Raw genomic sequence first — 23,199 nt, forward strand, 5'->3', positions numbered from 1 at the left:
CGGGCCCGGGGCGGGGGGGACACTATCGGGGGATCCCGAGTCCCGCAGCACCCGACGGGGTGCGGGCCCAGCGGGAGCGTAACAAAGGACGAGCCTCCTCCCCGGGGATCGCCACCTCCCAGCTCCCCCGAGGGGGGCGCGGCTTGTCCTGGATCGGGGCTTGAAAGCCGCAGGCACTTTCGTGCTCTCGGGATCTAATCTGAAACCGGAGGTTTGCCAGGGAACGCTGGTCACCGGGAGCCCCAGTGGGGCAGGGCTGCTTGGTAAGCGCAAAGACCAGTTTACTCTGGAAAAAGGATTCCAGGATCTGCAGATGCCGACTGGTGATTTCTGCAAATCCTGGTTAGATTGGCCGCTCCTGGCATGCTCGTCCTGTTTTCTGTTTTGCTGAGGGAGCCTTATGTTAATAGCGCACGCTGGAAAACACTTTCGGGGCATTCGTGGGCTCTAAGTGACAATCGCCGCACGCCTGGACAGGTTTTTATGTTTTTTTTTTTGGGAGGTAACAGCAATTTTCCTCTGAAAATAATCTGTTTTGTGTTTAGGACAATTTATTATAGAGTTTGTGTACGCATAAATGTTTGTCCGCGAGAAACATAGGTTTGGTTTAATGTAATAGATATTATTCTAAAACTGTCATGTACTCTGCTTTCAGTGATTATTTTATGTTAAAGCAACATTGGCAAAATTACGTGTGGTGAGGACTTTAGCAACGAGGGGAAGAGGGATTAACTCTACAAGATTGAGTTTGACTGTATTTGAAAAACTTAGAAGGGGATGTGGAGAGGAAAAATAAAAATTCACAAATACTGCAGACAGCCTTTTATAAACTTGTGCTAATATGTATCTGTTTTCTTACTCTAAAATAGAATGGTTTGTGGAGAAATCATCTACTAGCCTTCTCTTTTAAAAGCTATTTGTGAATTATGTCCTTTAGTAGATACAGTAGGTAGATTATAATTCCAGACCCAGCTACTTTCAAATTATTGCATATTATTTTGCACCTGAAACAGGGCCTCCCCCAAAAGCATCTCAATATTCTCCTCTTGGTTTTAATTATATTCAAGCAAGCATTCATAACTATGACATCATTTGGTAGGAAATACTGAAAACTAAGATGTGCAAGTCATTGATAAATTTGTAAGTTATTAAGCAGAGCATTATTTATCACAGTAACTTTTATATAATTAAGCAAGAACAAGCCATTTTTATGGATACACACACACACACACACACACAACTCTTTCAATAACATTATAACATCTACCAAAATGAAAAAGAGAAAACATTGGCCTTTCCTTATCCTTGATGCTGTAAAACATTTCAAATCTCAGAGACCATTGGAAGTTTTACTTTGAGTTTGCTTAATCAGAGCTTAAGTTAATTATTAAGTCATATAGTGTAGTATCTGTTGTGTTCAAGACATAGTTATATCTTTTAGTGAAGAAACTACCATATTCAAACAGCCTTTAAATCAAACGTTTGTCTTTTCTTTGTGCATATGTTATATCTTGTCTCATCAACGTGACATAATTTGTATATAAGAATGAAATCTACTTTATCTCATGAAAGGGTTTTTAGTATACATGATGTATGTATACAATCTTTTAAATTTTACACAAACACTATAGACTTATCAGGCAGTCTTCTGGTTAAAGGCTTATTATTTAAGGTTCTTTAAGGCTCTCATTTCTCGATTCCCCCCCCCCCCATTTTGCTTCGTCTAGGTATTTGATAATCTTGAACCAGGAAAGAGCATTGAAAACTACTGCAGGTGGAGACTCTTTTTATACTATTTATTTTCTATTTCCCTCAATCACAAAATGCTTTTACTCACTTGACAGTGCTTTTAGGTAGTTCTGGTCCCCTCCCTATCCCTGGCTTTCCCTCTATCCCTTGTTTTTAACTTTTTGCTTTATCCTTCTGGGGAAAACCAGAACTCATAAAATAAACCAAAACCGAAGCACAAGCTAAAAAAACAGAGCTGGCCTGGTCCTTATTAGAGGTACAGCTCTGTATGTAATTATAGCATGCTTGTAATCTCCTTAAGGACAGAGATGGCTTAGGATCCGTCTTGGGTTTCTCAAGATGCTCGTTCCGCTGCCTTGTGCTCAGAGACGCAGTACACATTTGTGGAATGGAATTTCAAAATGCTAAGCATGGCATAAACCCTATTCTCTCGCCCTGCCATTCCCCAGTCCGCATGCCCATCACCTGGGGTGGAGGTGGGAATGGGGATGGGGATCTGATAGGTTCGTTAGGGGAAAAATAACTTCAGTTGTTATAAAAATCCCGAGTTGCCGTTCGCCCCCGGAATGTCTCTGCCCAGAAGTTACCATCGACAGGCGTGGCTTAAAACGTTGTAAGTAGTTAGTGTATGTGCGGGTGCTGTGATTCCAAATCCGACATCAAACCGCGCGCTCTATTCTCCAAGCGCCAGTAGGACTCGAACTGGGCCCTGGCAATGCACTCTCGGGGAAGGGGGTGGTGGTGGGCGGAACGGTCCTACCCGAGCACGTCCGTCCGGAAACAAGGGTGCGGGCGGAGGGTTCCGGAACTTCCGAGACTACGCGTTGACCTGGCAACGCCGCGTGCTTTCCCCTGGGGGAGGCGCCGGAGCCGAGCGCTCCCCTGCCCTGCTGGCTTCCAGGACATGTTTTTCAGAACTGCCATGGTTTTATAACTGGCATTCCTAGGGGCTTTTATGGCTTGTTTATAAATAAATTATTCTGGTGACGTAAATATTTATAAACCAGAAAGGGGTTTAGAAATGCTTGTTAAGCACTTCATGTGCTTTGAACCTCACGGCTGCCCAGTCAGGTTAATTTGCCTAAAGGAACTGGAATTAGAATTTAGCTCTTTTGGAGTGTTTTGCGCTTACCTCACGTACAGAGTTGACATCTGGAGTGTTGGGGAACTCAAAAAGAGTTTACCTGTCAACACTTGATCTAAGATAGGAAGATGACCGCTCATGCTATCTACTAAATTTGGCATTATGATCGTGTCGGGCATTATCTCATTTAATCCTGACCCTAGCCGCGGGCTGTTTCCACTATTTGTAGAGTAGAGTAAGGGGTGGAGTTTGCCCCAGGACCCAGCCTTCAGCCCTGAAGATAAACTCCCGTGCTTTCTAGTATAGAAGCAAGGGTTATTGTTTTAGACTGCAGCTTCTCTGAGTTTTGGGTTTCAAAGCAAATTCCAGAGTTGCCATTGTTCATGCAACTACTTTCCAATTTTTCCTCAGCGCTGGCGTGGATGCCCCTTTCTCTTGGCCTTTTGGAGACTCAGTTGCTTTTTGATGGCTGCAGCGGCTGCGGGGTGAGCAGCTGGAGACTGGACAGCGTTTGCCCCCCCAGCAAAGGGTCGCTTTCCCCCCGCGTCACCATCGCTGGATTGGTGGGGGGCTTTTCCTTCTTGGCCCCTCCACTGTCGAAGGGAGAAGATGCCACTGCCATTTGGATTGAAATTGAAACGCACCCGGCGCTACACGGTGTCCAGCAAGAGCTGCCTGGTGGCGCGGATCCAGCTGCTCAATAACGAGTTCGTGGAGTTCACCCTGTCTGTGGAGAGCACGGGCCAGGAGAGCCTGGAAGCTGTGGCCCAAAGACTGGAGCTGAGGGAGGTAAGCTTAGAAAGAGGCTGCAGATTCCTCTGGCCTGGCTCCACTCCTTTTACCCCAGGCTGCTCTGATGGATGTCTCAGTTGAGCCTGCCAGCCCTCCTCAGGGAGGAAGAGGGGCAGAGCAAAAAGCTTTCCCTTGGGGGCGCCCAATAAAACAATTAACAGTGCCTGTATTTTGAGCGTGTTGAAGCCCCCCCCCCACATGAGATTGGGGATACCCCAATATGAATGCATTTTGGGATATCCATTTTCTATTATAACCCCAAGTGGATCATTCTTGATCTCTAGTATAACTCACTGACTTCATTCATTCCTTCAACATTCATGGAGGGTTTTCCACACTGGTAGAGTTTAAATTCTGATTTCCTCACCAACTAGTTGTGTAACCTTGGGCAAGTTGTTGGATGTCTCTGGTACCCCATGTGAACCACAGGGATAACCGTGGTGCCTAATTTTAAAAGTGGTTGTGTGACTTAATGTGCATGTAAAGCCATAGCCCTAATAACTCGTCTGCCATAGTAATTGTAGGAAGTTCTGCCCTGGGAAACCCCTTATCTAGTCCTCAATGTATCCACATAATGTCTTAAATGTAAAATGCTTTACAAAGCTTGTAAAGAAAAGGCTCTAATTAAACCTAGGATCCTCCCTGTGTTTGGTTGTCTGGCTCTGGGTTAAGAGAAAGGAGAAACTGGTTAATCCACTTAAATGCCCATGTTATATTCCCTAGGAGAAATCCCACATTCATATTGTAGTTCATAAAGTCAGGAATAGGGACTGGAGAGTGGCTCAAGTGATAGAGCGACTGCCAGGCAAGTGTGAGGCCCTGAGTTCAAACCCCACTACTGGCAAAAAAAAAAAAAAGTCAGGAATAGATAAAATTGACCTCTGGAGAGGTCAGTTGATCGTTCAGTATTGAAGACCTATCAGTGCCAAGGACATAGGTGTAGGAGCTAACCCTAGTGTCAATGGCCTAGACAGATTGCATTGCTTGTGATGGGAAGGAGATAAGAGAGGGGCAGCAAAGGGAATGCTTCCCAAGGAAAGTGCTGTCAGAGCTGTGACCTGAAGGGTGGGATGAGGGGTCCTGTCTGGGGCTGGAAAAGACTTCCAAAAAGGGAACAAAGGGACTTTTGTTAAAGGATTGGGACTTACCCTGCTGATGATGGGGAAGGATTTTTACACTAGGGTGTGGCTTTGGTACTGAGTGAGCCCCTGGAGAATGAATGATTAGAGTTCAAGTGTTGGATGGGGACCAAGTGGGTGGAGTCTGGAGATATCTAGGACCTACTTACCAGGTGTTGGGGAAGAGTTAGGAAGGAAGAGATTTTCAGGAGGTGATGAAGGGCTATAATTAGGGGAGGAAACATGAAAGGAAGAGCAGAGTTAAGTTCAGGAAATAAATACCAAGTTTGAGGTGCCAATTGGTGCGACTTGAAGATGTTGGACAGCCTGATAGATGTGCCTTTCTGTAGCTGAGGCAGGAGATCCAGGCTGAAGTTCTTTAAGAGACCTGGGAATCATCAGCCTAGCTGAGCTGACCAAAGGGGCGAAAAAAGAGGACTAGCAGCCCTCTTGGGGTTGAGCAGAGGAGGGAGAGCCTTGGAAAGAAGCTGATGTGTCAGGCCCAAGAAGGAAAAACAGTAAACTGGGATGGAGAATGGCCTCAGAGATTGGTTCTGCTTGTTTGCACTTTCTTTGGCTTCCTTCACCTGTCTCTCCTTTTTTCCTATCATGGTTTCTTTTTCCTGTTAATTTCATCCAAATGTACCAAGTCTGCTACAGGCCCTAAGGAGTTGGCGTCTTTTTTTATTTTATTTTTTTGTACTGGGGCTTGAACTCAGGGCCTTCACTTTGAGCCACTCCACCAGTCCTTTTTTTAATGAAGGATTTTTCTAGATAGGGTCTCACGGAACTTTTTTGCCCAGGCTGGCTTCGAACTGCAATCCTCCTGATCTCTGCCTCCTGAGTAGCTAGGGTTACAGGCCTGAACCACCAGTGCCCAGTCAAGGAGTTGGCTTCTTAAGGAGCTATAGTGTATTTATTTTTTGCATTCAGAAAATAATTTAAATATTGGTTTTTCCTGTGCCAGTGGCTTAGGCTTGTAATCCTAGCTACTCAGGAGGTAAACATCAGGAGGATTGGGGTTTGAAGCCAGCGGGGGAAATAGTTCCGAGATACCCCATTTTGAACAAACCAGACAAAAAAAAGGGTGGAGTGGCTCAAGGTGAAGGCCCTGAGTTCAAGCCCCAGTATTGCAAAACAAAAAACAAAAACCAAAAAAAACAGGAACAAGCTGTTTCATATAGCTGTGGGCATACTATGAGCCTATTTTTGTTTGTTTGTTTGTTTTTGAGATAGTTTTGCTATGTAGCCCAGGCTGGCCTTGAACTCATGATCCTCTTGCCTCAATCTCCTGAGTGCTAGAATTACAGAGTGCTGGGATTACAGGGAGTGTTGGAATTACAGGTTTGACCCTTTGTTATTATTTGTGACTGCTGTGTCCACATTGTGCTGACTGACCAAATTCTCTTCTCTTTTCTTATGTTTATAAATATTGTTTTTTCCATTAACTGAGAGAATGCATGCTTGTTTACAGAACCACCTCAGAGTAGGTAATCATACTTCCTACACATTACTAAACTTAAAACACTAGCAAGATGTTATAATTTAGTGATCATATTTGTGATCTTTTTTTTTTTTGATAGCACTGGGGCTTGAACTCATGGGCTTGTGTTTGCTTGGCCAGCACTTTTACTGCTTGAGCCACTCCACCAGCCCTTAGTGATCATATTTGAACCACTATTTCCACGTGAGCTAAAAACATTAATTTGTATCATGTCACTGCCCATTGTTGTCACAAACAGAGCTTTAGTAAGGTTTAAGTTGCTGTTAGCCTGCTTTCTTCCATAAAGGCTCAACCCAAATCCTAGGAATAAAATACCAAAAAATTTTGGAGTAGGTTTATATATTTTTCTTTAAGGTATCACCATTTTGAAAAATTCTTGTTCAATAAGACTATAATCACATTTTTATCATGCCATCATGGATTTTTGATTTATCACAAATTTCTTTTTTTTTCTTTTTGTGGTACTGAGGTTTGAACTCAGGACCTACACCTTGAGTCACTCTACCAGCCTTTTATGTGATGGGTTTTTTTCAAGATAGGGTCTCTTAAACTAAAGCAGATACCTTAAAGCAACTGAGGCCAATAGGAAAAGGGGAACAAGTACTAGAGAAAAGGTTAGATTAAAAAAATTAACCTAGAAGGTAACACCCATGCACAGGAAATCAATGTGAGTCAATGCCCTGCATAGCTATCCTTATCTCAACCTTGTTCCTTCCTATTATTGCTTATACTCTCTCTACAACAAAATTAAAAATAAGGGCAAAATAGTTTCTGCTGGGTATTGAGGCGGGGGGAGAGGGAGGGGGCGGAGTGGGTGGTAAGGGAGGGGGGTGGGGGCAGGGGGGAGAAATGAACCAAGCCTTGTATGCACATATGAATAATAAAAGAAAAATGAAAAAAAAAAAAAAAGATAGGGTCTCTTGAGCTATTCACCCAGGCTGGCTTTGAACCTCTTGATCCTCCTGATCTCTGCCTCCTGAGTAGCTAAGATTCCAGGCATAAGCCATTGTCTCCCAGCACAAATTTATTTCTTACATACCCTGAGTTCCTTGAATTTAAGTTCCTTATTTATCCTGTATTTGCATTTGGTTTCAGTTTTTGAATCCTCAGGATAGAGGGAAGTTCTGAAACCACAGGAGTCCTTTTCAAGATCATTTTTTTGGGGGCCTTTATAACCTAAATCTTAGAGGGTAATTTTTTTCAACTATTTCTGAGGGTGTGCATATTTGCAGGGGGGAACCCTCATTGTTGTTTCCATATATGGCCTATATAGGTAAATATAACTTTGATATTGAGTTAAATACTAAGCTACCCCTAGAATTAACTTCAAAGTATTTTGTTGAAGAAGGTGGATAGTGTGTCAAAATTTATAAGTTCTGTATGGCCCTTTCATGTCTTAGTTATAGGGTTTGGATATTTGGCTATACTGTTGTGGTTTATTATAGAATTTCAATGTATGTTTGTCTTTTTTTTTTTCTGGAGGTGCTGAGGTTTGAACTCAGGGTCTCAGCTTGCTAGGCAGATGCTCTTACCCCTTGAGCCACTCCACCAGCCCTTTTTGTGCTGGGTATTTTTGAGATAGGGTGTCTGGAACTATCTGCCTGGGCTGGCCTTGAACCATGATCCTCCTGATTTCTGCCTCCTGAATAGCTAGGATTACAAGTGTGAGCCACTGGTGCCCAGCTTCAATGTGTTTTAGATTGTATTTGTGGTGCATCACCCACATCCAGGTCTTGTTCTTTAGCATGTAAACTCTGCTGGAGTAGAACCATTCAGTGGTTTATGGTGTCTGTACCAGTGCTTTGTACCTTATAACACGTAGATGTTGAATAAGTGTCTACTTATTTTTAAAAACTCAAGATTCTTGATTTGCATTTAGAGTGATAAGCATGGACTATGGTTCTGTTTTGTCAGCCTTTATTTACCTTATAATTTTGTTTCCTGGAGAGAGTTGAATAGTCCCCAAACCTTATACACTGTTACAAATCTCCCCGTTCCTGGGTCTCCAATATGTAGCCCAGGCTTACCTCAAACTTGAGATCCTCCTGCCTCAAACTCAGGTAGCTGGTGGTGTAGGCATGTGACACCACACCCACCTTTTTTAGACTGTTTCTCCTTTTTTTTTTTGTGGTGCTGGGGATCAAACTCAGGGCCTACACCTTGAGCCACTCTGACAGCCCTTTTTTGTGATGGGCTTTTTTTTTTCCAGATAGAGTCTCACAAACTATTTGCCTGGGATGGCTTCGAACTGTGATCCTTCTGATCTTTGCCTCCTGGATAGCTAGGATTACAGATATGCACCACCGGCGCCCAGCTTCTTTAGACTTTTCTTTTTCTCCTCAAGGTTTCTTCTGAAACACTTAGAAGGTGGTCTATTTCTAGCATCTTCCTGAGGGAACATTGCTGTGCCGAGGCAGGGTCGGCTTTCTCATCACTTTGAACAGTTTTCTTGACCCTTTCTGGACAATGGGCACAATCTGCCTAAGGGATTTGTTGGAAGAGAGAGGACTCAAGCATATAACGCAGATTCTTCTAACTCTGAAGCACAACTCTGAAAGTGTTCTTGGCCGTAGGAGTCTTTTATTTTAAATTAGCGTTTTAGGCATTCCAAACATCCACTGACCTAATCTTGACTGTTATCTGAGTAGACCTCAGGAATTTCATGTGCATTTCCTTCTGTCCTAGCTGGTTTCACTTGGACTCTAAAAATAGATGAAATATGTAGAAGATAAAAGTATATTACCTGCAAACTCTTTTACATTTTGAGCTGAATTGCTGCTAATCCAGGTAACTTATTAAATGAGTAAGGTTGAGGTATAGACATGTTGATCAGGAAGTATTCTCAGTTAGAGTTCCTGGAACTTCTGAGGATTCTAGAATAGTAGATTGGCGTCTCCATCTAAAAGTTTTCCAGCCAGGCGCAGGTGGCTCATGCCTGTAATTCTGGCTACTCAGGAGGCAGAGATCAGGAGGATCCTGGTTTGAAACCAGCCCAGGCAAATAGTTTGAGAGACCCTATCTTGAAAAAACCCATCACAATAGGATAGATAAATGGGACTTCATAAAACTAAAAAGCTTCTGCTCAACAAAAGAAATGGTCTCTAAACTGAAGAGACCACCCCCAGAGTGGGAGAAAATATTTTCCAGCTACACATCAGACAAAGGACTGATAACCAGAATATATAGAAAACTTAAAAAACTAAATTCTCCCAAAATTAATGAACCAGTAAAGAAATGGGCAAGTGAACTAAACAGAACTTTCTCAAAAGAAGAAATTCAAATGGCCAAAAAACACATGAAAAAATGCTCACCATCTCTAGCAATAAAGGAAATGCAAATTAAAACCACACTAAGATTCCACCTCACCCGTTAGAATAGCCATCATTAGCAACACCACCACCAACAGGTGTTGGCGAGGATGCGGGGGAAAAAGGAACCCTCTTACACTGCTGGTGGGAATGTAAACTAGTACAACCACTCTGGAAAAAAATTTGGAGGCTACTTAAAAATGTAAATATCGATCTACCATATGATCCAGCAATACCACTCTTGGGGATATACCCAAAAGACTGTGACACAGGTTACTCCAGAGGCACCTGCACACCCATGTTTATTGCGGCACTATTCACAATAGTCAAGTTATGGAAACAGCCAAGATGCCCCACTACTGACGAATGGATTAAGAAAATGTGGTATTTATACACAATGGAATTTTATGCAGCCATGAAGAAGAAAGAAATGTTATCATTCACTGACAAATGGATGAAATTGGAGAACATCATTCTGAGTGAGGTTAGCCTGGCCCAAAAGACCAAAAATTGTATGTTCTCCCTCATATGTGGACATTAAATCAAGGGCAAACATAACAAGGGGATTGGACTTTGATCATATGATGAGGTGAGAGCACACAAGGGAGGTGTGAGGATAGGTAAGACACCTAAGAAACTAGATGGCATTTGTTGCCCTCAACGCAGAGAAACTAAAGCAGATACCTTAAAAGAAACTGAGGCCAATAGGAAAAGGGGACCAGGAACTAGAGAAAAGGTTAGTTCAAGAAGAATTAATCTAGAAGGTAACACACATGCACAGGAAATCAATGTGAGTCAACTCCCTGTATAGCTATCCTTATCTCAACTAGCAAAAACCCTTGGTCCTTCCTATTATTGCTTATACTCTCTTCAACAAAATTAGAGATAAGGGCAAAATAGTTTCTGCCAGTTAGCGAGGGGGTGGGGGGGAGAGGGAGGGGGCGGGGGTAAGGGGGGAGAAATGACCCAAACATTGTATGCACATATGAATAAAATAAAAATTAAAAAAAAAAAGAAAAAACCCATCACAAAAAAGGGCTGGTGGGGTGGCTCAAGGTAAAAGCCCTGAGTTCAAACCTCAATAAGACAAAAAAAAAAAAAGTTATCCAAAGTCTAAAACCTACTATAAATGATCAAGTGCTTTTCTAGATTTTAGATTTCTGTTACTTTTCTATTTCGTCTAGATAGTTAAGAATTAGACAAATAAGCCAGACATCTGTGGCTCATGTCTGTAATCCTAGCTACTTGGGAGGCTGAGATCAGGAGGATGGAGATTTAAGGCCAGCCCAGGCAAATAGTTTGTGAGACCCCATCTCCAAAATAACTAGAGCAAAGCAGACTGTAGGTGTGGCTCAAGCAGTAGAGTGCTACTTTGCAAGCATAAAGCCCTGAGTTCAAACCCCATTCCCACCCAAAAAAAAAAAAAGAATTAGGCAAATGAATTAGGGAATTACATGTATAAGCATGGAACTAGGCATTTAAAAATATATAAAATGGAGTCATATAAGTTATTACAAAAATTGGAAGTCCATTTAAAGAAATAGAGCATTATGCAACTGTAATGTCCAATAAGAGCTAAACATCTGAGATATTTATCTTCCAGTATTGGATTTTTAACTTCAGAGACAGCAGAGATGTCTTTTAATCTCTTATATTAATCTGCCACGGTAGTATCTCACCACCAAATAGAATTAAGCATGGATTTGTTCACATGGGCGGTTTGTGAGTTGAGTTACAAAGGTGTTTGGGGCTCTCAGCCCTGTCATTGTCCTTGGTGTATGGTTTCAGATTCCATTCCTTATAATAACTCCAGAAGCTTTGGTGGCTGTCTGCATGTCCTCTGCTTTGGTGAATGAGCATTATGGTGCTGGGAGCCTAAGTTGCCTTATCTCATTTGTTCTTTACGACGGGTCAAGCATTATCTTTTCTATTTTAAAATGAGGAAACCAAAGTTATGAAAAGTTCAGGTACTCAGGATCATAGACCTAATAAGCCAAAGAATCAGAATTTGAGTTCTTCCAGACTTCTGTTTAAACTTGGACATTTCAATGTATGGATGTCATGGATCCCCTAGGAATCTGATGAAAACACAGAATTTTGTACACAGTTTCAGATGGCTCACTGACATGCTCCTCAGTCCATGCATGGACCAGGCTGGGGACCCGAAGCCTCCCTGGATGAGGCAGCTTTCCCTTCTCTCCATGTAACACTCATTTCTTCCCTGATCTGTCCTGCAGAATGAAGATGGTGGTGGGGTGGAATATTTATAAGCAATTTGGGACCTTTTTTGTGGGGCTTTTTTCTTTGTAAGGGCTTCATGCTTACAAAACAGGTGGTCTATCACTGAGCCACACATCTGGCTGCCCATTTTGCCTGGTTATTTTGGGGTCTTATGAACTACTTGCCTGAACTGGCCTCAGCCTACCAAGTAGCTAGGATTATAGGGATGAGCCTCTTGCACCCAGCTAGACCTTTTTTTTTTTTGCTATGTAGCCAGGCTGCTCTATAGCTCATGATCCTCCTGCCATTGCCTCCCTACATGTCCAGCCTAAAAGCCTTTAATTTTGATAAAGCAGATTTTAGCTTAAGTCCTCCATATTTTTTTGGAAACTAATTTGCTTCCCTTCCCTTCACACACACCCTTTTTTTAGTGGCCTTCATCTGGAGGCCTTAGGAAAGGCTATTAGGGTATTCATTTTCTTTTGTTTGTTTGTTTTGGTGGTACTGGGGTTTGAACTCAGGACCTCACACTTGCTAGGCAAGTGCTCTATTACTTGAGCCACACTACCATCTCTAAAACTGTTCTCTTCAAGAAACTATCCCTTTCTTGAAGGGATAACTTATTTATTGTTAAGATATTTTTACCTTAACAGGGAAGAAAGAAAGGGAGGATAGGAGTGGGAATTCCTTCATTCTACCACTCACTGTAGATCAATGTCTGTCTTCCAGCTATCACCTTTGAGCCCAGTAGGTGTGTGACAAACCTTCAGTGAATGGATGATTCATGGATACATTGTTCAAATTCCTGGGCCATTTGTTCAGCTCTATATTTCATTCTTGTCAGATACACACCCTACCTGAACATTACATTTTCTTTTTTTTCCTTTTTCTGTGGTACTGAGGTTTGAACTCAGGGCCTTATGCTTGCTAGGCAGGTGCTCAATCACTTGAGCCACACCCCCAGCCTGACATTTTCTTTTCATAAGAAAATGTTAATAAGTCTTAACAAGGACTTTTTATTTTGTTATGATGTGCTGGGTTAGCAGATATTTTCTTATTCAGTTCTCCAAGCAATTTGTTTCTTAGCTTCCCTTTATCTTTAATTTTACTTATTTTGTTTTTGTTTTTTTTTGTTTGCTAGGCAAGAGCTCTACCACTGAGACTGAGCTATATGCCTAGCCCTCCTCCCCCCTCATCCCCCCCACTTTCTGAGTCAGGTTCTCACTTTGTAGCCCAGGCTAGCCTGGAATTTGCAATCTTTCTGCTGGGATTTCAGAGATGCTGGGATTATAGATATTTGCCATGTCCTGCCACCCTTCATCTTCTAATGAATTGTTAAGATATCCAGAGGCAATTTAAACTGAAGATGCTAATTTCATTAGCCCAAACTGCACTTCACAAATCCTGTATGATATTAGCATGTAGTAGGAATTACTTATCTATCCAGGATTTGTGCTACTTTCTATAGTATATTGCCCAAATGAGATCCCTACAAGGTATGCGGTGTTTAAATTTATAAGTAGAACAGAGTGATTTGATTAAATTTTAACAAGTGGGCTAAGAAAATATACAGATTATCTCATGCCAGCCTGTTACTGGTGGGTGATCAGTCTCAGAAGACACTGGTGGAGAAGATCTCAGGTCCTTGCATCTTGGGAAAAAGCATTGGATGGAGGCACAGATTGCAAAGCTTTATTAAAAGGGAAAGGATAACATAACACTGTGAAAGAGAGTGGTGGGCTCTGGCCAAGTGACACAGAAGCCCTGATCTTTGATTAAAAGACAATTTATAAGAATATGTGATATGAAATTTTATACTGTTTAAGGGAACTTGATAACTATAATAAGAAGATCTCATTTTGGGCACTTTTTGCATGAGACAGTCTTGCAACTACTTAACATGTTTTTGCTTACTTTGATCCTCACAACCATCCTTGAGTGAAGTGCTGTACCATTTCCTAGATGGGAAACTGAGTCATAAGTGTTTGGTAACTTGCTTGTGGTTACATAGCAAAAACCACAACTAGAATAGTGTTTCTGCCTCTTTGATCATCATCTCTTTTTCCCACTATGTAACCTTGGGCAAGTGACAGGTGTCCTGCTATGGTGCCATGCCTGTAATGACAGTCCACAGTCCAGCACAGTGTGGACTACCAAATCTGAAGAAGAGTGTTATAAGTGCTTTTGGGATATTGTTTACCATTTATTTTTATTTATTCACTTTTAGTGTATGTGCTGCTGAAGGGAGCACTAATTTTATCACTTTTACAGTTTGTTAGTCGCTAAAACGTGTGTTGACTTCATCTGAGTCAAAGAAGGATAAGCAGGAGAAGAAACATGAGTCATCAAGGCCACAAGACAGTGTTGGGGATCCCTGTGGTGCTCAGGTAGAGCTGTTTGATAGGAAGCATTTTTGTGAGCTTGTTCCCTGGCAAAGCTGGAAGTATCAGGCTGATGAGATACACCCCAGGAGAGTTCTCTGCTGAGAGATTTTCCAAAGCAATAACTGGTTGTACTACTTTTGGATGAATTTGGGGAGCTTCTAGAATCAGAATCTACATCCAAACAACAAAAATGCCGTAACTCTAGAGAGTCCATTGAAGTTTTGCTGCCTTGATTGATGAGCAGGATAACTGCGATTAGCCACAGGGCCTGCAGTGCATTCACATGTGTGAACAGCAGTGCACAGCCCTCAAGTGTTTCTGTTCTGCCATCTGAGTTATGGTGTGAGGAAAGGACCAGGATATGTTGTTACTCCATTTCAAATTCCTCTTCTACAAGTCATAGTCCTATTTGTATTTTTTTGTTTAAAGTATCATTACATTTCTTGAATATTGATTAATTGGATATGGAATAATGGATATGGGATAATTTATATTTTTCTGATAGTGTATACATATTCATGACTAATTTGTTGTCACTGGGGTTTGAACTCAGGGCCTCACACTTGCTAGGCAGGAGCTCTTACCACTTGAGCCACTCCGCCAGCCCTTTTTTTTGTGTTGTGTTGTGTTTTTTTCAAGATAGGGCTTCAAGAACTACTTGCCAGGACTGACTTTAAACCATGATCCTCCTGATTTCTGCCTCCTGAGTAGCTAGGATTACAGGTGTGAGCCTGACTACCCTTCTACTTTTCAATATAAAAATATCTCATCTTATGTAATTTAAAATAACATTTATTGGAATAAAATGTAGCTTATGCTTGTATTGAAGTGTTCTTAAACAGCTGAAAAATATTGAGTGTATGCTTCTGAATTATGCACCCTCGTAGCTAGAGCTTCTCTGCTTTGTGCTCAATGAGGAATATAGTTTAAAAGAAAATCCACTAACACTTGAAGTGTGGTCTTTATTAAATGGAACTTCATATTATTAGTAAGAAAGGAAAAAATAGCTTTTGTGTATTAAAAAAAGGAAGCAATTTTACTATTTTCCTGGAGCATTTGTAAGGAAGTATTTGTAATCAGAAAACTACCTTGTGAATATGTGGAGACAAGTAATTTCATGTGTGATGAAACTATAATTTATAAACTTTGGTTAATGAAAAAATCCTAGCTGGGTACTGGTGGCTCATGCCAATAATCCTAGTTACTTGGGAGGCTGAGATTGGGAGGATCACAGCTCAAGGCCAACCCTGGCAAGTAGTTCATGAGACCTCCATCTCCAAAATAACCAGAGCAAAATGACTGGAGGCATGGCTCAAGCAGCAGAGCACCTGCTTTGCAAGTGTGAAGCCGTGAGTTCAAACCCCAGTCCCACCAAAAAACAAAACAAAATAATCCTCGCCATCTGTCGTGTGACACTAATTGAAGAACAGCTGAGCTGCTGTATGTTTTTTAAGGCAGAGGAAAACATTGGATAATGTTCTTTCAGGGGATAGAAATTAACCTGGGGTAGGTTCTTTGTTAAAATGTATTAAAGCTCACATTCATTTAGATTTCTAAATTCCTCTTAAATTGCCTTTATCTTCCTAGGGAGGTGTTCTACCGCTTGAGCTACACCCCCTCCCTTTATCTTCCTGTTTCATTTCTTCCACAAATCAAAACTGCTTCTCTCTAACACAAAACAATTATGATTTTAATCTGATGAAAGTGATCATCAGAAAAATAAGTGGCAGTTCCTACAGATACTCATTTCAGTTCTCAAGTTTTGTATTGGGAATGCTACAGTGTCTAAAACATTGCTCTGTGGTGAGAGAAGACAGATGGAATAACTAAGATTTGAGTTCAATAAAACATTCAGAAATGTATTTTTCTGAGAATTCACTGAAATGTAAACATTGGTGTATGGGCCAAATTGAACTATGTTATTTTTCTTTTCTTCTTCTACTTTTTTTTTTTTTTTGTGGTGCTGAGCATCCAACCCAGGGCCTCATGCATGCCAGGCAAATGTTCTGCCATGAGCTACAACCCAACCCTGCCTTACTTTTCACTGTCTTCTCAATAAAAAGAAATGGTTATTTTTTATCCAGTTCCCCAAAACATAGGTATTTGTGCATTAAGCTAATAGGCAGCCCAAAATGGCCCAAATTGTTAAGATTTGGATCAAGAGGAAACCTCTAATTCATTTATTAGAATGATATATAGTAAAAGAAACTAGTTAACTAATAGTTGAAGAAGGCAGGGCTGTGGTTTGCATTCAGTTTTGTGGGTCCTAAACAGAATGCCCTTTCACATGGTAGTAAGTAGAGAGCATTTGCCTTTGCCTGTTTGGAAACTTTGTGCACTAACATCTCAGTTGTCTCCATCATCCTTGGGAAGTAAAATGTTATATGTATACACTAATATTTCTCACTTAACCCTAGTTTACTCTTTAAAATGTATTGATATGTTTTATTCTTATATTTGAGTATTTTCTCTAGAGTACTTTTCAGTGTCTGGCATACCATGCATTTTGTTTATTTCTCTTCACCTACATTCCTTCACCTACAAGGAATGTAAGATATGGGAGAGCAGGAATTTTGTTCTCTTATTCACTCCTGTATCCTAGTACCCAGAATAGGGAGTGATGTATATTGTATGTGTTTAATCAATAGTAATTGGATGATTAGGTGAATATAAAACATCATTTCACACTTCAGTAACCTACAGAAGAATATCTATGTATATCTATACACACACATACATACATACATACACACACATACGCATATACACAGTTATTTTGTATGTGGTGCTGGGGATTGAACCTGTGGTCTGGTGTATGCTAGGCATGTGTTCTACCACTGAGATACACCCCAGTCCCAAAATTATTTATTTTTTAAAAGAGTTATCTTAGTTGTGTTTAGGAATCATTGTATTCTTCATAGTAGCTGATTCTCCAGGATTGTAAATAGAAAAGATGCAAGCAGCTTATCCAGGAATGTAGTGATTTATGCTTTGGGCCATCTTTCAATAAATCCATGAAATTGGCTCATCATTTAAATTTTTCCCTAAAAATTAAATGATATAATAGCTGGGGACATGACTCAAGTGGTAGAATGCCTGCTTAGCAAACTCAGTTAAAAAAAACCCAGTACCACCAAACAAACAAACATGCTAAAACAACAAAAATCTGGCCACTCAAGAATTTTAGTAGCTTGGGCTTCGGCTTGATAAAATTTAATATAATTACAACACCAAGATAGACCTTTTTTTTAAAAGTCATAAATAGATCTTTATTTAAAAATCTGATCAGTGACCTATCAAAGTAGTGCTTCCCCCACTCTACCTTTGTGGGATTTCTGCCTTAGCAGTAGCCATCGCTAATTCTCAGATGCTTGCTTACCCTCTTTTGCTTTGTTGGCAGCCCGAATAGCTTGTTCTCATTGAGCCTTTCTAACTCTGGTTTCTGATTCCTCTTGGCTGATACATGATCAGGAGATGCACCGTGGTGGCCCTCTGCAATTTGACTACACATTGGGTTCCTTTGAATTTTTTCTGACTGTCCCTTTTTGTGCTTTCTTGTGTAGAGGACAGCCCAGTTTATCTGTCCAGGATCCCTCTTGGAAAGGAAAGCAGACTGCATTTTTCATCAAGACATTGGAAAGCCTTCCCTTTGGTCCTGGTGTAGCACCTCCTGGTCGATCTTGTACCCCTAATATTGTACAGCTCAACGCTGTAAAGACAAAAGGTTTTTACTGTCAAGATGTACTTTTAGTAGTTATTTTCTTGAGTTCTCATTTACATATGATAGAATGTGCTGATATTGTATATTACCATTTTGCCTGAAGAGTAGATGGACTATTACTTGATCAAGGAGAGAAGAAAAATGGAGTAAAATGAGACAAAAGGCATGAAGACTGCCTGTCATGGGGCAGTGTGACTGCTGCTATCTGTCAAAAGGAAGAAGTATGGTGCTTCATTATTTATGGCAGCCTCAGTGTAGAGGTCAGCTCAGGGCTTGAATTAGGTTATACTTATTAACCACCCTTGTTAGATGATCTCTGCCTGGGATAGACTTTATCTCGGGCTATCTCCTCTCATCTCTTTCCTGATGGAAGTCTTCTGACTTTATCCTGGTTCTAAGAAAGGCATCAGGATAAAATTATATTTGCAATTTTATATGGGATTAACATTTGTCAAACACAATGCCATTAGTGGCTTAAAAAAAAAACTCCTCCAGCTAATTTGTATGTCCCTCTGCTGTGCTTTAAAAATAGCACAAACAAAAAGACTCTTAAAATAATTAGACAAGAAATTACCTAATTAGGATTTGAACCTGCTTTTTAGAGCTGGTGTTAGCTCACTTAGAGTAAGTCAACCATATTGTCTGGAGAGAAGTTCTGTTTAACTTGTGTTTCTACTGGAGTTTACATGGCAGGCAGAGGGGAGCAGCTATGAACAATTTTTAACAGCTATGAAGAAATCATTGAATAACTTTATGAAAACGATTTTGATGTTGTTCAGAACAAGACAGGAAAGAAGCAGAGAATGTAAAATATCTGGCCATGAAAATGTTTAACAAAAATCTACTCTGATAATTGAGAATTGGTCTAAGGATGCCAGCAGTCAGTGACTTCAAAGCTTCCCATCAGGAAAGTTCTTGAAGTTGGACAACAAGGAGTGGTGGGCATGAATAGAAACACAGTAATTGGGAAAACTTTTTATTACAATTAAACCAAGCCCATCAACAGCACCAGGATGGGTATAACCCAGAAGATTTGTACTAGACCAAGTAATGAGTAGTAACACAGGTTTTCAGAGTTTGGAAAAAAAATTCAGATTTGGAATTATTTGCATAGACTTTACCAGTTGAACATCCCTGACCCAAAAATCTGAAATGGTCTGAAATCCAAAAGTTTTTGAATAGCGACATGAAGATATAGTTGAAATTTAAAGCATGCAAGGGTCCTGTCTATACCAAGGTTTTTGTATTTCTTTTTACAAATAATAGGTTGTGGTAGATACTAACTTTGAATAAGGAAGCAATTTGTTTGGCTATTATTTGGATAGTTACCTTTTCTTTCTTTCTTTCTTTTTTTTTTTTTTTTTTGGTGGTACTGGGGTTTGAACTCAGGGCCTCACGCTTTCTAGGCAAGTACTTTATCACTTGAGCCGTGCCTCCAGCCTTGGGTAGTTTCCTTTTCTAGGGAGGAGCATGGTTGAGTCAAGTTTTATTCTGTTCTCTGACTCATACCTGAAGAAGTCCTTTCTGCTATATTTGTTACTCATAACAACAAATAAGTCATAGCCAATAACTTAAAATTGTTATTCATAACAAAAGTACTTCACCACACTTTCTGAGGAAGGCAGGTACATACTGTGTTCTCTCTATTTCCCTATGAAGAAGCTGAGCCTTGGTGATCTGCTTCCCAGCAGGGAGAGGTGCAGCCTGGATCCAGGAGCTGGACTGGAAGACTGAGCTACCACTGCCCTAGTGGTAGCTATTGGAATCGTTCTTTCTATTGAACAAATTTGATGATGTTTTTAAGTATTTGAAAATAAAGTTTTGGAGTTCTGTACTTGATTTTAATTTTGAATATTTCTGATCTTTAATTTTTTATTAAGATGAGATTCAGATTATATTAGACTTTATAAAGTAAACAGTTCATCCTGGGGTGGTGGCACATGCCTGTAATCCCAGTTTATGGGAGGCAGCCTCAGGTGGGTCAGGAGTTTGAGGCCAGCTTGGGCTACACAGTGAGTTAAAGAAAATCCTTGGTTACATAGTGAGACCCTGTCTCAAGAAAACCCAAGGGCTGGGGGTGTAGCTTGGTGGTGGAGTGCTTGCCTAGCATGTCCAAGGCTGTGGGTTTGAATCTCAGCATCTCAAATAAGAAAGAAATGTCAGTAGCATTTACTACATTCATAATGCCACCTCTGTCCAGTTCCGGAGTGTCAACTCCCCAGGGAAACCATGTGCCTCTTAAGCACTTACCTCCTACCTCCCTGCCCTGAGCTGCTTGCGGCCAGCAGTTTACTTTCTGTGGCAATGAGCTTATTTATTCTGGATATTTCGTATAAATAGGCTCTTACAAAATGTGAGGTTTAGGTCTGGTTTCTTTTGCTGAGTGTACTGGGTTTTTTGAGGTTCATCTACTTTGTAGCATGCATCTGCACTTTATTTTTTATGGCTGAATATTCCTTTCTGTGCATATGTCACAATTTGCTTAGTTGTGCCTCTGTTGATGGGCATTTGGGTTGTCTTCCCCCTTTTCTGGCTGTTGCAGAAAGTCTTGCTATGAACATGAGCGTGGATGTTTTGAGTGCCTTTTTTCGCTTCAGTATTTGCCTGTGAGTGGAACTGGCTGGATCATAATGGTGATGCTATGTTTAACATTTTTGTGTGGTACTGGGGTTTGAACTCAGGACTTTGCACTTGCTAGGCAGGTACTTTACTGATTGAGCTACACCTCTAGCCATTTTTTGTTTTAGTTATTTTTCAGGGAGAGCCTGGCAAAAAGTTTTTGCCCAGGCCTGGCTTGGTTCGTGATCCTCCTATTTACACTCTACCACATACCTGGGATCACCATTATGCCTGGCTTATTTGTTGAGATGGGGTCTCACAAACTTTTTGCTGGGGCTGGCCTCTAAGTGCTATCATTCTGATTTCTGCCTCCCAAAGAGCTGAGATTATAAGCACAAGCCACTGCTCCTGGCCCCCATTTAACCTATTAAGGATGTACCAGACTTTTCTACAGCAATAAACCATTTTCCATTCCCATTAGCAATGTGTGAAGTTTCCATTTCTTCACGTCCTCACCATCATCTATTTTCTTCCTTTCTTTTTCTTTGTTTTGCAGTATTGGGGTTTGAACTCAGGTCCTAAACCTTGAGTCACTCCACTAGCCCTTTCTTGTGAAGGTTGTTTTTGAGATAGGGGCTCACAAACTATTTTCCCTGGCTGGCTTTGATCTGTGATCCTCCCAATCTCTGCCTCCCAAGTAGCTAGGAATACAGGTGTAATTTTGATGAAGTAAATTTACTTACTTTTTCTTTCAGTGTCATAGTTGAGCATCCATTTCCAAATTCAAGGTCATGAAGATTTATCCCTATCTTTTATTCTAAAGAATATTATAGTTCAATTCTTACAGCAATATTGATATTGGTCCATTTTGAATTAATCATTGTATGTGAGGGGTTCAGCTTCATTCTTCTGCACATGGCTCTAGCTATTCCAACACCATTTGTGGAAGAGACTTTTCTTTCTCCACTGAGTGATCTTGTTACCATTGTCACAGATCAGTTGACTGCATGGGTTCATGTCTGGACTCTCAGTTCTGTCCCCATTGATTGTATATCAGTTCATACCACACTTTTGAGTACTGTAACTTTGTTCTTCCTTTTCAATAGTGTTTTGTCTGCTTGGAACCCCTTGCTATTCCCTGTGACTTTGAGGATTGGCTTTTCCATCCTCCCTCCTTCCCTTGCTAGACAAGTTGCTCACAACTGACTGCACCCCCAGCTTGGCTTTTCCATTTCTTCAAAAAAGGCTGTTGGAATTGTGATAGGAATTGCAATTGTGTTTGTACATCACTTTGGGTAGTACCACTTAACAGTCTTAACAGTATTAACTGTTCTAATTCATGAACCTGATAAGTCTGTGTTTTAAAGTCCTCCTTAGTTTCATTCAGCCATTTTTTTTTTTTTTTTTGCAGTACTGGGGTTTGAACTCAGGGCCTATACATTTGAGCCACTCCACCAGCCCCCCTTCCTTTTTTTTGTGATGGATTTTTTTGAGATAGGGCATCCTAACTATTTGCCTGGGCTGGCTTCAAACCAAGATCCTCCTGATCTCTATCTCCTGAGTAGCTAGGATTATAGGTGTGAGCCACTGCTGCCTGGCTTCATTCAGCCATGTTTTATAGTATTGTTTAAGTCTTTTACCTCCTTGCTTAAGTCTATTCTTAGATATTTTATTGTTTTGAATGTTATAAATATGATTAGTCTATTCTGTGGAATTACTGCTGATTTTTGAATGTTGATCTTGTACTCTGAAACTGTTGAGTTTATTACCTTTAGTATTGTGTGTGTGTGTGTGTGTGTGTGTGTGTGTGTGTGTGTGTGTGTGTGTGTGTTTAGGGGATTTTCTATACTGGAGATTTGGGGGTTTTCTATATGTGTATTTTCTTTCCTTCCTTTATGGTACTGGGGACTGAACCCAGGGCCTCATGCATGCTAGGTAAACAATAAGCCACTGAGCTACAGCCCCAGCCAACTTTTAAAAATTTTTCTTGCCTAATTGCTCTGGCTAGAATTTCCAGTGCAGTGTTGAATGACAGTGGTGAAGAGGGCATCCTTGTCCTATTTCTGATTGTAAGAGAAAAGCTTCTAGTCTTTCACCACTGAGTGTGATATTAGCTGTGTGTTTTTCATAAATGCCTTTTATTATGTTAAGAAGTTCACTTTGATTCCTAACTTTCTAGATGTTTTTAATCATGAAATGGTGTTTGATTTTGTGCCTTTTCTGTGTTGAGATAAGGTTGTTTTATTCCATTGTTAGTAATACTGTATATGCAGTATTACATTGGTTTTATATGTTGAACCACCCTTGCGTTCCTAGTACAACACAGAATCCTATAAATGTGCCTTTGGGTATAGTTTGCCAGTGTTTTTGAGGATTTTTGTATCTGTCCACTTATAGTTTTCTTTTAGTGGTATCTTTTGGCTTTGGTATCACGGTAATGCTGGCCTGTAGGGTGAGTTAGGAAGTGTTCTCTGTTCTCTTTTGACTCCTCCCTCCTCCTTTGTTGTTTTTTTGATGAGATTTTGAATAATTTGGAAAACTAATTAACCATAACCTCAAGGTTGTCATCCAAGACAAACCAAAGAAAGGATATGTCAGAACTCTTTGCCCCATGAGAATTTAATCTCCGTATTTGGAGTTCACTCTCCACCTACCCTCTTTGGACCCAGATCATGCTATAGGATAACATTTTGTGGAATCAGATGTTACTACTCAATTACATATGTGTAAAAACCTAGGAAAGCTTCAATCCAAAGACAC

The 23,199-nt window shown here is 40.6% G+C and overlaps 1 protein-coding gene across 5 annotated transcripts in view; it reads left to right on the forward strand.

The window, feature by feature from the left end:
• Nucleotides 1-23,199, forward strand: part of Ptpn21 (protein tyrosine phosphatase non-receptor type 21) — a 61,907-nt gene that overhangs the window by 74 nt on the left and 38,634 nt on the right. The window contains exons 2-3 of one of the 5 annotated variants that reach the window (XM_074067377.1): nt 1,728-1,774; nt 3,245-3,622. In XM_074067377.1, the coding sequence (XP_073923478.1) occupies nt 3,443-3,622 (180 nt within the window). In that variant the 5' untranslated portion in view covers nt 1,728-1,774; nt 3,245-3,442. Of the gene's footprint in view, nt 1-40; nt 3,623-23,199 lie in introns of those variants that run through there. The other 4 variants (XM_020180079.2, XM_020180078.2, XM_020180077.2 and 1 more) reach the window with 4 other exon arrangements.

This window comes from Castor canadensis, chromosome 3 (assembly GCF_047511655.1).
Source record: "Castor canadensis chromosome 3, mCasCan1.hap1v2, whole genome shotgun sequence".
NCBI classification, from domain to species: domain Eukaryota; kingdom Metazoa; phylum Chordata; class Mammalia; order Rodentia; family Castoridae; genus Castor; species Castor canadensis.